At 46.3% G+C, this 13,236-nt stretch overlaps 1 protein-coding gene across 3 annotated transcripts in view; it reads right to left on the bottom strand.

Moving 5' to 3' along the window:
* The window catches only part of FGF12 (fibroblast growth factor 12), a 205,963-nt gene that overhangs the window by 59,620 nt on the left and 133,107 nt on the right, over positions 1-13,236 (bottom strand). For all 3 annotated transcript variants that reach the window (XM_082767169.1, XM_082767170.1, XM_082767168.1), the window contains one exon: positions 8,455-8,558. In XM_082767169.1, coding sequence (XP_082623295.1) covers positions 8,455-8,558 — 104 coding nt within the window. The remainder of the gene's footprint in view (positions 1-8,454; positions 8,559-13,236) is intronic.

Here is a 13,236-nt window from a genome sequence, read left to right as displayed (position 1 = left end):
ACTGATCCAACCAGCCCAAGTATTTTGCACCTCTCTTCCTTTCCCCTGGAAAACCACATTACAATCCAACCATGTTCCCCACCTAAAAAGTTTGCTGTCGCTTGGCTCCCAGTTCTAATTACATGCACACAGTCAGGAAGGTTTCTTCTTGGGTTTTTCAGCCTGCCTATGACTGTCGTATCTCCTGCCTTCGCCTCCAGAGCCATTAGTCACTGTTTGGCAGAGGCATGCCATTCACTAGTTTTATCCATTCTATATTTGACTTTGGAGCTATCAGAAAGGAGATCCGAATCAGTTCATTAACACACGCCTGACCTCAGCCAAACACGTCCTCGCTCAAAACCTGCCAGGAAGGACAATATTTATCCTCCCTCCACCACAAAATAAAATGTTAATAATCCCACTGCCACCTTTGACACGCTGGAGATTTGTTGAGATTTCGCTTGTGGAAAAGAGACAATGTCCCTATTTATGGGCAGAACAGACACAGGATAAATGGCATTAAAAAAGCCGAGCAAGCTGGCGAGTTTGAGGCAAAGCAAATTAATAGCCCAGGGAGAAGGGCTCAGATCCTGGCTGCTCCTGCATCACCCAGCCAGCAGGATGCAAAGGGAAGGAAAGGAGAGGGAATTGTGCAGCCACCACCTCTCCAGAGCGACCAGGGCTGGAGAAATGTGCCAGCACCAACAAAACCCAGACCTGCCATTGAAGCCACAGTGGGCCTGAGCACTTACCTGCCCAGCTCAGCCCCTGCAGCTTCAGGGCTGCCCACGAGGAGACAGAAAGCCAGGCAGCTCTTCCCGTGACCTGCCAGCTCCATTTACCAGGCCTGACACCGTTGCATTTTGACGCATCGTAAAGCAGACAGCTGTTGGTTTTGTGGACCCCTCGCTCCTGACAGGGTGGGTTGGTCTGAATGTAATGAGTCTGGCAGTTCTCAGCTTAGTTTCTTGTAGGCTAGTGCCCGTGCCACAGGCACATAAAAGCATCTCTCATGAGTGGATACTGAAAATACAACACAAGAAGCAAATACAGCATAACCCCGAGCAACCCTTGGAGACGTTCTGCCACACCAACTCCACAGCAAGGTGGAACACCAGCCGCAGCCTGGGCCCGTGATTTCTAATAAATGCTGTCTGCCTACAGAGAAAAACATTACCCGGCCCATCCAGAGAGAAATATCCTTTCTCAAAACACAACTCAAAAACCCCAGTTACCCAGGTTCATCTTTATAGGACTCAGTTATCTGCAAGAGCAACGTGGACGTCCCCGCCACCAGCGGTCCCCATCCGTGGCAGCATTATCCCCTGCACACTGCAGCTGGAGGATCTGCTCCAGTCTGCTCTGCTCACGTCCCCTCTGCTAACTAGGGCTTCCCTGCACGCCACCCTACTCTCCGTCCAGACGTTTTCTAGAATTCCCTTCCAAAATCCGACTGGAAGATTGGATTGCATCGACCGTTCTGTTCTGCTTCAACCTCGTTGTTTCCCCTGCAGTGGTTAATTGATTGCACACCATGCACGGGAGAAAAATGGGCAGGCTGCGTGCAATCCTACCGCTGCTGGGGACCTGTTCCAAAGACTTGCCTGCCTACTGATCAAAGCTTAAAGCTTGGACTCAAGGAAATCAGCAGCAAGAAGGTTGTGCAGAAGATGGTAGCCATGAGTGTGATTTCTCTCTGAGATTCCTCATCTTGCCTCCCTTACAGTTTGGAGCAATCCCCTTCACCAGCACTTTACCCTCCTCCCCCTTTCACGCTTGCAGGAAGTCATGTGGGATCAAAATGCTCCACCAAAATCTCAACATTTTGTTCTGATTTTATTAGGAACGGTAAAGCAATATAAAACACTCTGAAGTTCTTTCAAAATCGGAATCTGTAACATTTCTTTGGGGAAGTGTCAAAATGAGATGAGTCAGCACCACTGGAGTGTTTTTCCCCGATTTTCTTCCACAATGAAATTTCAGCAAAAGCTCGTAATGCGTCCCAATACTGACAGACCACTGCTTACAAGGGGCAATGCCCCATTCACTCTCCTCTGGATGGCATTACATGGAGCATGACACATTTCTAAATATCCTGCACAACCCAGGCTTAGGGAAGGCACTTGTTATTGGAGCACGCTCATTCTTTATAATTTGCACTGTTCTTACATAAGCTAGCAAAAAACAAGGGATAATGTCTTGCTGTTACCGATTTTGGTCTCCCAACAGCCTCAGGCTTGAACAGACACAAGGGCTGACCCAATCCACCTGTGATGCTGACAAGGAGCAGAGCAGCACCGTCCTGCTGGGAGCCTCACTGTGGTGCTGTGCTAGGGATGTCCTGGGGTCGCAGGTCCCTCAGGAAGGCACCAAGTGGGAAACGTGCCCACAGAGCCCCAGCATCACAGCACCCCAGCGCTCCTGCCGGCCCTCTGGGTCTGACGAGCAGCCCAGGAGGTCCTGCCAAGTGAGGTCAGGCCCGATTCTGGCACATGTCAATCACTCTGCCATGCTTGCTCTTGTAACATCCTAAACAACCCCTGCACCCACCACTCACACAGGGGGCAGGGAGCTCATACTGCCAGGGCCCAAGGAGAGCTTCGGGGAGAGGAGGGCAGCCAGACAATGAGGATGGAAGCACCTAAAGGGGGAAAAGTGACCACTTTGCTATTGATAGCTGTGTTTATAAGTCTCCAAGCTACCAGGGTGGTGTGCCAGGGCACTTATCAGCTGTATTTTAGGAACAGTCAATGCAAGGCAGGAATCTGCTCCCAGGGGCTGGCTCTCCTCAGCACAACAGCTTGCCCCATGACTCCATTTCGCTCCCTCCATTCTTATAATGAAGCCTGGGGACAGGAGGAGCTTTCCCAGTTAATGCCTCCATTCAGCGAGCCCCCTTAAACCACCAGTGAAGAAGAGTGGATGCTCTGGAGGGAAATTAAAAGTACATTAAATTGGGCTCTCGCTGTGCTTTGCCTTTGGAGACGTTTCTCTGTCTCTGCTGACCTGGCTCCCTAATGAGGCATGGAAACCAGGGAATCCCCCCAGCAAGCCTGCTCGCTCACAAAGTCTGCACAAAGGAGATAGGCAGGATACCTGCCTGCCATACCTGCACTTCTGACTCCATCAGCTAAGCAGGACTGGAGGTCAACCAGGAATTAAAGAAATGGCATCGGTAGAAGCAGTTTAACAACCCAAGCCTATTAGGGGAGAGAATGCAGCGTTTTTGATTCCAGCCCCTGATCTTGAAACAATGTAAATAAGAGTGCAGCAACCCTAGAGGAGTAGTAGTGAAATAGTTACAGCATCACAAGCAGATTAAAAAATACAGTTAATATACATACTTCCCCAGATGCTTGTTTATTATTATGCAAGACATGTTTATTATGCAAAATGATAGAGCAGAATAAAAAAGCAGAGAAAGGGAAAATGAAAAGACACACTGAGCTCTTAACATGACTTGTTTTTTTTTCAGTGCTGTTTAGATTTTTTTTTTATTGTGCATAATCATTCCCTTATTAGCAGGAATCTTTGAAGTGATTCAAGCTCTAATTTCAGCATTTCAAACTCGCAGGTTTATACTGTAAAACCATACTGAGCTCTTGTAAGCGACCCATTTTTTTCCCTCTGTATTCCATATCTCTGCTAAGGTTTTCTCAGCCTTTCCAATAAATTATGTATCACGATTTGCCGTTTCAAAAATAATTAGAACTCAGAGTTAAACAACAAGGAATATGTGCAAGCAATACATTTTAGAAGAGAAGCGTTAGGCACTTGGGGCAAATCCCATCCCAGCTGCAGCGCCACTGAATTATACATACTGTACAGAGAGCTGCAATTTGGGCGTACTTGGAGTGATTGGGTGGGTCTGGGGAGGCTCTACAAGCCCATGATGAGCATCTGCTCCAGGAGAACTAGGCTTGTGCCTCAGACAAAATATTTTTCATGAGATCCTTTCCCTACACTCCTGTGTGATGCAACAGGGGTAATGGAGAGCCGAGCTGCAAAGCTGAGAGCCAGGAGCAAAGGGACTGCTTCAGCTCCACGGAGAAAGGTTACACCAAAGCAGGAATTAATTTGGTAGGGAAGATATTAACTCCAGACAGGTAGACAGGAGAGCATGTTCTGTGGCTCCTGTTACGATCAGACTGTAAAGTCACTGGAGCAGGACGTACCTCTTTATTCTGTGTTTCCCTATCCTCTGCAACAACCAGCCTTTGGTCTCGGCTTCCCAAGAGCTGAGGCAGTACACGTAACGCCCTGCCCTTCATTCATTCTGTATGTTGCTGCTTTGGTGTCAAATGCTAACAGGGGATACTCAAGAGAGCTGCTTAGCTCCTGAAAGCAGGCACTGATAAAAACCTTTGTGCACCATCAGGGAATTTACAGCCACCCCATACCACAACAAACCTCCATGGGAAATCACCAATGACTCTGCAAGCTTGCAGTGAGGACGGTGTTTTTGCATCCCGCTGTCTGCAAAGCCAGGTGCCTCAGACCCAGACATGGTTTTCTTGCCTACTCAGCACCTAATTCCCCAGCAGACCTCAGAGTCAGAAGCAAGCTAGTCTGGAAAAAACCTCAGGTCTCGAGTGTAAGTAAACAACCCACGGAAGTCATAAACAGCTGCTTCCCAAGCAAACAAACTTTGGCATCTAATGCATTTCAGCCTGTAAAGCTGCCTGGGGATCTAGGGTTGGCTTCAGGCAACAAACCAACCCCACACCGTCCCTGCCCATTTCTAACGGCACAAAATAAATGAAGAAACTTGCTGTTAAAGGTATCGATGTGGCCAAGCACATTGGGCTAGGAGGGTACTGCATGTTTCTGCAATGAGCTTTTTCGCTGAGTCTGGCTTTCAAGACCCCACTCAGCTCTGCTTTTGTGCTGATTGGCACTGGGAAGGCTTTTTCCAAGGGCTGCTTATTCTAAATGCATTCGTTCAAGAGCACATTGGCCCAAACTCAGAAGGAGCTGGCACAAACCATCTCCAAGACCAGGCTGATAATAGCTTCTGGTTTGATCCAGGGCAGAGGATGTCAGCCAAGGTCTCAGCTGGCACACGCAGATTAAACACCACCAAAAAAACCCAAACCCTACAGCGATGGTGTGTTCAGCTACAGACACAGACACTCTGGGCTCAAAAGGAGGAAAAAAAATAAAAAAAGAACCATTTCCCTGGACAGCTGCATTTTATCTGAAAGCCGTCCCAGGCTTGAGGGTGTTACAGCAAGTCCTAGCTGGGCTAGTCTGGGACAGACAGCAGGCGAAGCAGCCAAGCAGCAGAAAAAGTTCATTTATCAGTGGATCTGCGCGAGTGAACAGTAGCTATGGGGAATATTGACCCATTTTTCAAAAAATCCCTAAGAAAAGGCTGGGGACAAAACAGGTACAAGCACAACAGCAAAGGAAAATGGCCCGAGACAGAGCAAAGCTGTAGTTCAGGGTCTGCTAAGCAAGGGAACGGGGACAATGTTCCCCTTCTCCTTCGGGGTGAGCAGCAGTCGGGTCCAGGCAGCGTGGCCGGGGGCCTGCTTGCCCCAGAGAGGAGCAGGCTGTCCAGTCCTGTCAAAGCAATTCCCCGGCACAGCCTTTGAGACTGACACAGCCAGGCCAAATGTTGGCTTGGAGTAGGATCCCTGCCCCACAAGGAAAGCTGCAGCATCCAAAAGAGACTGCTTGGATAGGCTGAGACCTTCTGAGCCACATCCAGTTGTTTTATAGGATCCTGGTCTAATCTCATCTTTGGTGCTATGAGAGATTTGACCTCTGCTCCCTGCTCCTAACAGGCTTTATCCACAAATTTTCTTCTTTCTCGCCTTGGGGTCTGCTCCAAAGCAGAGTGAATTTATCGATTTCCTGTTGTAAGACAGAGACAGAGCCACCGGTCAAAACAAGAAATAAAACCAGCGCAGGAAGCTCCATCCCCCTGGAGCAGAGATGGGCCAGTAGCATCCATCTACTACAAACAGAAGCCTGAAATCATGTTTATGAAATTAACAGCTTTACTCTCTTATTAGTTCAGACAGAGCTGAATGCCATCAAGCCATAGCATGCAACGAGGTCCACTTCAGTAACCACACTAGCAATCTTGGTACATCCCTTATTATCTCTTCCATTTAAGTCAGGCACATTTGCTGGGAATAAGCAGGCTCCATTAAACCACCTTCATTTCAATACACGTATGATTTGATGCCTTTTAGGACAATTCACATAAATAGCAGATATCTTCCCTGGATACATGGTCCTCCTGCTAACAAAATCTCTTGGTATGTCCCTCCTACCCTCTTCATTGCCTCACTACCTGCTAGCAGTGTGCTAGCTAGCTTTTCCTCCGCATTGTCTCAGATGTCAAACATCATGCTTCCAACTCTCCATTTCTTCTTTTGCCTGAGCCCCACACTCTTCTCTCCTTTGCAATATTTGTTCAGAAAATGCTCCACAAAGACCCACCCCAGCTGGCTGTGGCTCTAATGCCACACACTGCTTTCCTAGGTAAGGGGCACTGGGGGCACGAGGAGCCCCAGCTCTGGGCCAGGACCCCTCTGTTCCCAGCACTGCACAGGTACAGGGCAAAACTTCAGTCCTGACCCCTGTGACACTGTGTCTAGTGGGAAGCCCGCCTGATAATGCAGCACCACACCACACTTGGTATTACCTCGATCTACCTACCTTTAGCACTTGATAGCTTTACAAAAAAAGGAGATTTTCATTGTTAGTAAACCAATGTAATTTATTTAGAGGCAGTCATTTATGTTTACTGGGCTATGAAAGAACAGGAAGCGTCTGGCATCCACAGAGATCCAGATTGATCTCTCTGTCTCTTTTTGACAAGCAGCCAGTTTTGAGACCTACCTCGCCAGGCATACTAACACGTTGACTTGCCATTTTCTACCCTGAGCTGCTGGGGAGAGCGAGCTTTGTTACCTCTCATGGGAAAGGGGGAAATCCCAGCCATGTGAAAGGTTTAAAACTGACCAGGAATGCAGATGAATGATATGGGTCAGGAAACACAGGTGCAACTCAGCCTTTTTTATCTCAAGCTACTTGGATCATGATGGTAGCAAAGATTTTGATCCCTTGTCAGTGACCTTGCAGGAGAAGTACCCCAAAATACAGCCACCAAGAGCTTGCTGCACAGAATACCCACAAGGAAACCTAAAGCAAAATTAATTGACAGCTATCAGAGACATAAATCAAAGCTAGAGCAGTGGATCTATCCTGGTGTGCTTATGCATATCCTGTGGTAACACGTTTTGGTGGTACCATTTTGCTACTCTACAAGCTATGAAGTGGCGTGCCTTTTTCAAGCTACATCTTATGTGACAGTGACAACAGCAACTGTGACAGTATGTTGCGCTTACTGCAATTGTAATGACAAAAGACAACCCAACACTGCTTGTACTGTGAGCCAGCAGCCTCCTCTTACTGTAGGAGCTAGCACAAGCATCAGCTTTGGCTGAGTACATGGTACAGCATCTCCTTGGGTCCAGAGGTATATAGGAAGGCACACAGCAGACAAGTTAGGGAAATGGACACCTCTGCCCCACGCTACACAGTCACCCTTTTGGTGGTCCTATCTCCGATCTCACGTACGCTTTTAAAGCGCAGCAAATGCCGAGACAAGAGCAGAATCATTGTACTGTAAATTTACACAAATGGAGATGAGATTAAAATCTTGCCTATATGCTTTAAAGATATCATAACCACAGAAATGAGCAGAGTATTATTAACTATCACTTCTTACTATGTAGAACTAGAGCAAAGTTATTTGAAGCATAAAAATTCTGGCAAAGGGCTGCCATATTTAATAAATCACTGAATCAATTATTCACTGTGAAAATCAATTACTTACTTCAAATGAGAATCTTATGAATAACCTCATGCCCTTTCATGCCATCTAAGAAAGTTATAGGGGAATTAGTCAGTAAAAAATGCCTCACTTATCTTTTATGTGCATTAAAAAGACCACACAAATACAGGGTAATTCTGCTCTGCTGAAGCACTCTGCCAACAGAATAGTCCAGAACCATTTTAATGAAGTCAGTGTATTGCTGTGCATTTACACTGCAGTCAAAAGCAGAGTATGACCCATTGGGGCACCACCCCCAACAGTTTTCCGGGTGCAATTCAGAAGCAATTGCAATCACTCCGTCCCATTTCACAAATGGGAAACCAGAATATAACCAGCAAGCTGCATAGCCTCCTCTACAACGTGACCTACATTAGGTAACTCCGCAAAGGAGCACAAAGTATATCTTCACAGGTCAGGAAATATTACCATGAAACTCCGTGGAGACACTTGAAAGTGAATATTGCATGGCTTTGCAGCAGCTCCCACCACTCCTGCTTTTAAAGGTTTTCCGATACGTGACCATTTTCACAAAAGCTGTCTCCAAGTCCCAGCGGGGTCTCCTCCCTCCCCCTACAAAACCAAACCTTCCCAGGAGCCCAAAGGTGCCAGGTACTCACTGAGCTGTAGAGATATCCCTCAGCGTTCATGGCAACGTACAGACCTGCCTTCACCCCTTGGATTGCCACCACACGAAGACCCACAGGAATTAGATTGAAAAGGGCTGCGGAAGGAAAAGAAAAGCAAAGGTTAGGCAGACATCACCCCGCGGGGCTGCCGCTGCTTCTTGCCCCACGGCCAGCCCGTACAAACCGTATCGAACTGGAAACAAACAGCTTGCTTCCAGCTACAGGAAAGACCTGCAGCCACAGGGTCAATGTTGAAAGCAGATTTTAAAAAGTACTGAGCTTGCTTGCCTCCCAGAAGCCTAAATATACCCATCAGGATGTCTGATCACTGCCTTTGCAATGCCAAGGGCTCGTACACGTGCTCAGGCTAGCGTATCTTAACAGCTTTCTGTGGGCCAGCTGAGCTGTGGTAATGCAGGCGTGCATGTCTTTGCCCGTGGCAAATGATCAACACAACTTAGTTTAGTTTATCCTGACACAGATTTAAGCCTAGCCACACTTTCTTGGATTTACCATAAAATAAAAGAGTATATAGGCAGGGACCATGGCCAGAATGAGGCACCGTAACTCATCTGTGTGCCTACCCCTGCGATCCCTGCTATCAAAGGACTAAAGGCTCTCAGGAAGAGATACCGCCCTGGTCCTGAGCTCTGCTCCTCATTCGGAAGCAGCACTAGGCAGGACAGAAGAAGACAAGACCTTTCAATACTCAATTTTACTGCAATCTTATTGATTAAAGCATTGCAGCCACTTCCTCTCAATTATTTAGCTCGTTGCTGGATTCCAAACAGTCCCTGTGTCTCAGTGAGAGACCTTTCCCGTGAGCAAACACATTAATGTTCGGTCAGGCTTTGGTGCATTTCTAACACAATGAGCTTCATGGGGAAAGGACCGACAGTGTCAATAGCCTACACAATCAGACATTAGCATGGCTTTGTTTCCACTGAGAACTGTAGGACAAAAGCATCCAGATGTGGCAGGAGCCTTGGTGCTTCAGCTTGTGGAGAGGTCACTGGATGCTGTCCCAGGAGCTCGGGATATTGTGCTTGGCTCCTTGCAGACAGTGGTGCAGGCTACAAGAGCTTCATCAACGTCTGAGGAACTGCATGATTTATAAGGAAAAAGAGCTCAAAGGGTGTGGGTAGTGTAATGGGAACCTGATTACCATGGAACGGTGGATTTGCTTACAGGTTACAGACGGATACCTTTTCAGAAGAAAAACCTGAAAAAAACAACACATAAGGAACAGAAAGCAGTGTTGCTTGAAATATCTGTCAGGTGCTCTGGCTAAGCTGGTTTTAGGGTTATCTCCAAAAAGGGATTCATGAGTTCTGGTTTCAGTTGAACACTCCTTCTTTTCTATCCTTCCTTGAGGAAGGCTAGAAGACTCCCCTCGGGCAGCTCCCTGGAAGGGAGGCACACCAAGTCTTGTGAAACCAGCCCTACCCCCAGACACCTTGCCTTTAAGCACCACATTCAGTGCAGTATCAGTGTGTGCTGAAGTCTCACAAAACCCAGTGCCTACATTTCTGTGATTTCATGGGAGGGGAGAGGACTTCAGCAGTATATGGAAAAGTCCAGTGTGGGTACTGGTCTGTGAACTGCTGGAGTCAAGGATGGCAACGCTATGACCCTGTCCCAGGAGGAGATAAACACTCCCCAGCGTAGCTACCTGACTTTACAGAGCTGTGTTACAGCACAGTTCTGCTGTTGAGCAGCTCCCTAAACAAGGCAGGCTTATATTTCTATCAGCTCTCACTACCATGAAAGTCTAAAACCCTCTGTAATTAACAAGTCTATTTATAAGTAATTCCCCTTCCCTCATTACACCCCCACCCCCCACTGAAAAATGGAGCATATTACTGCAAATAATGAAACAGAATGGGCATCATCATTCATTCTCTACAGCCAATTTGTCTTGCACAGAAAACTTGCGACAGACCCCTCAAAGCATTCATTAGGCAGCGGGGTGATAATGCCCAGAACTAGGGGGTGGGAAGTTCCACTCGGAAGCACCCACCTCTCCAAACCTCTCTTTTTTTGCATGCCAAGGGAGCACAGCAACAACCCTGTCGTGCTCTGCATTACAGGAGCAGGACCACTGCTGGTTCCCAAGCTCCCTTGGAGCCTCCTGCAGACCATGGCAGCAGCAGCCCCAGTCATGGCTTTTAGGCATGGCAGAGCATCTCTGCAACATGCTGCAGAGCAGGGGAGCGAGTGGGTAGGCAGGCAAACAGAAGGGCACGCATCTGACATAGGTAACTGGCAGCCAAAGTTGTTTTAGGAAGCAAATGTTTTCTTCTATTAAAAGCATTTGGGGGTCAATCAAAATTTTGCAAACTCTCAGAACTGTTTCTGCACTCCAAATGGGAAATATCTTTGAATAAGTTAAAGCCTCTGTTGTCATGCTTTTAAATGGATATTTCATCTTGTTTTGGAGCAGATTTCAAAGCTTATAAGCTTTGAAAATTCTGCTAATCCTGAAATACCAGAATTAGGGATGGGGAAGAGGACTAGCTGTGGTAAGGTAGGACTGTACACAGGGCGTGATGTTAAAAAAAAAAAAAAAAAAAAAAAAAGAAAATTATCTAATGCTTTTAAATCTTTCTGTTGCAAATAGTAGATTTTCTATGCCATATATAACCGCACAAGGCAGACATGCTCCTACATTTCTCATGTAGAAGACAGAAGAATTACGATGTTTGATGTTTGCCAATTTGCCTTCATTACATTTTCCCATCTCCACCCGTTCCTAGACTTACACCTCCTCCTGCTCACTGATGATACTACTTTTACCATACTCCATTTCTAAACCCTGTAGCCACGAATTATGTTGTTCATCGTTATGTTATGGCCATTTATCAGATGCATCACATTTCTAAACTCTGAAAGCTTACTTGGCTAGGGATCCGAGCTAACTTATTACAGAACTGGAAGACTAGGGCAAGAACTGCCATACAGAAGATGTGGTCCATGTGCTCAGGTGATATAAATCAGTCAGAGGAGCTAAACTAATTTATACCCAACAATGGCCTTTTACTCCCCCGAAACTGCTTGGATTAAAAGAAAATTCTTCATATATCCCAAAACTAGTAGGAAGAGAAGCTGTCTTCATGCTTATATTAAGATGGCGTGCCTTGAGCCACATGGTAGAAGGAACAGATGTCCCAAGAGCTGTTTCGCGGGAAGCTGGCTGGATGCCCATTCAAATGCCATTAGAACTTGGCTCCTGTCCCCCCCCTCTTTTCTTTAAGAGAGAAGAAGTGGAAAATAAATGTCATCAGCTTCTCAAGAACACACACAGAATGGGCACCAGAAAGATAATTCATTTTGAAATTGCTTAAATATTAGCAGTCCCTCTTATATCAATAATTGGGTTTTTATTAGAACTTTTAATTTCATCAGATGTATCTAAGGGACATGTCACGTCTCACTTTAAATGTTTATTTTGCTAGAGTAAACCAACTTAATGCATTCCACAAAGACTGATTCCTTTCATAATGCTAGTTTGAATAGTCAGGGGGTGGATTCAGCATGCAGAGCTGATGCATGGAACAGTGCTCACCAGGCATGTACCTGTGTTCCCTCCTGAGGGAAGAACACATGGATAGCCATGCAGGGTGGCAAGGACCCTGTTGTAGACATCAAGAGTGTCCTTCTGACTCTGGATGTAAATTAACCCACCCCTCTCCATGGACAGGGAAATACCCACTTTTTGGTGAGTTTTGCACTTCCACAGAAACACTGCACAGACTTGTGAATGGCTGGCCAGGGATCCTCTGGATAAATATTTTAAAACAAAAAATATCAGTGAAATCTGCAGCTGTTTACTTAGATGAGTATGCTTTGACTTCTTTTTTTTTCTCTGGTCAGAAATTGAAAGTGTAGAGGAATGGAAAGGAAGAAAAAAAAAAATAGCATGCCTTTTTGGTCTTTCCAAAGTGAAAAATGTGATTTTGTTTTGAAGCTGTAACAGGAAGCTTCATATAATATAAAACATTGACTTAAACTGAAGATTTATAAAGGAGAGTGAGTGATCAGAAGTTAAATAAAACTGAATAAAGCACATTCTTAATTTCATTTTCAGGAGCCAAATATAATCAGGTTGGATTTTTTTTCTCTTCTGATATTCCCTAAGGTCAGGGGATGGGGAAACATTTGTCCTCTATCTTCTCTCAAAGACTTCAGTCCCCTGTATACGCACCAAACTCTCCAGCATAGCCCATGACTTTGAGTGACTGGCTTGGCACGTTTCAGCTAGATGCCTCCTGTCCCACCAAGCTGCCAAGGCAGGGCTGCCACCTCACCAGGAGGATTTATGCTCTAGAAGTGCCCTTCAGCCCATCTATTTCCAATTAAGGAGACAGGGGGGAAGCAGCTCCCAAGTTCTCAGCACCTCGCCGACCTGATCTCTGACATTTGACATAAATAAGAGCCGTTTGGGTGATTTGGTGCCAATCTCAGACTCCAGAGGTTCCTCCTGCACCCACCGAGGTGCAGCCAGAAGCAGCTTCCCTTGGCTCCCCTGCCAGCCTGAAATATTACAGAACTGTCCTTACATTTTATTTTCCTCTGCTGTTTACCTAAATTCATCTCTGCTTCCATTTAAGCCCATTACTTTGTTGTTCGGTCCTCACTGATAGATGAGGGTAATGAATCCCTGTCATCTCCAGCAGCTCTTTGCATGTCGTTGACAAATAGGCCTCCAATGGGATTTTCTGCAGATTGAGAACATCCTATGTCTTCTTCCTTTTAAAAAGCAGCTAATACCAC

This window comes from Aythya marila (assembly GCF_965140915.1).
Source record: "Aythya marila genome assembly, chromosome: 9".
In the NCBI taxonomy this organism is placed as follows: domain Eukaryota; kingdom Metazoa; phylum Chordata; class Aves; order Anseriformes; family Anatidae; genus Aythya; species Aythya marila.
The sequence above is the reverse complement of the archived record's forward strand: the minus strand, read 5'-3'. Positions and strand labels throughout refer to the sequence as shown.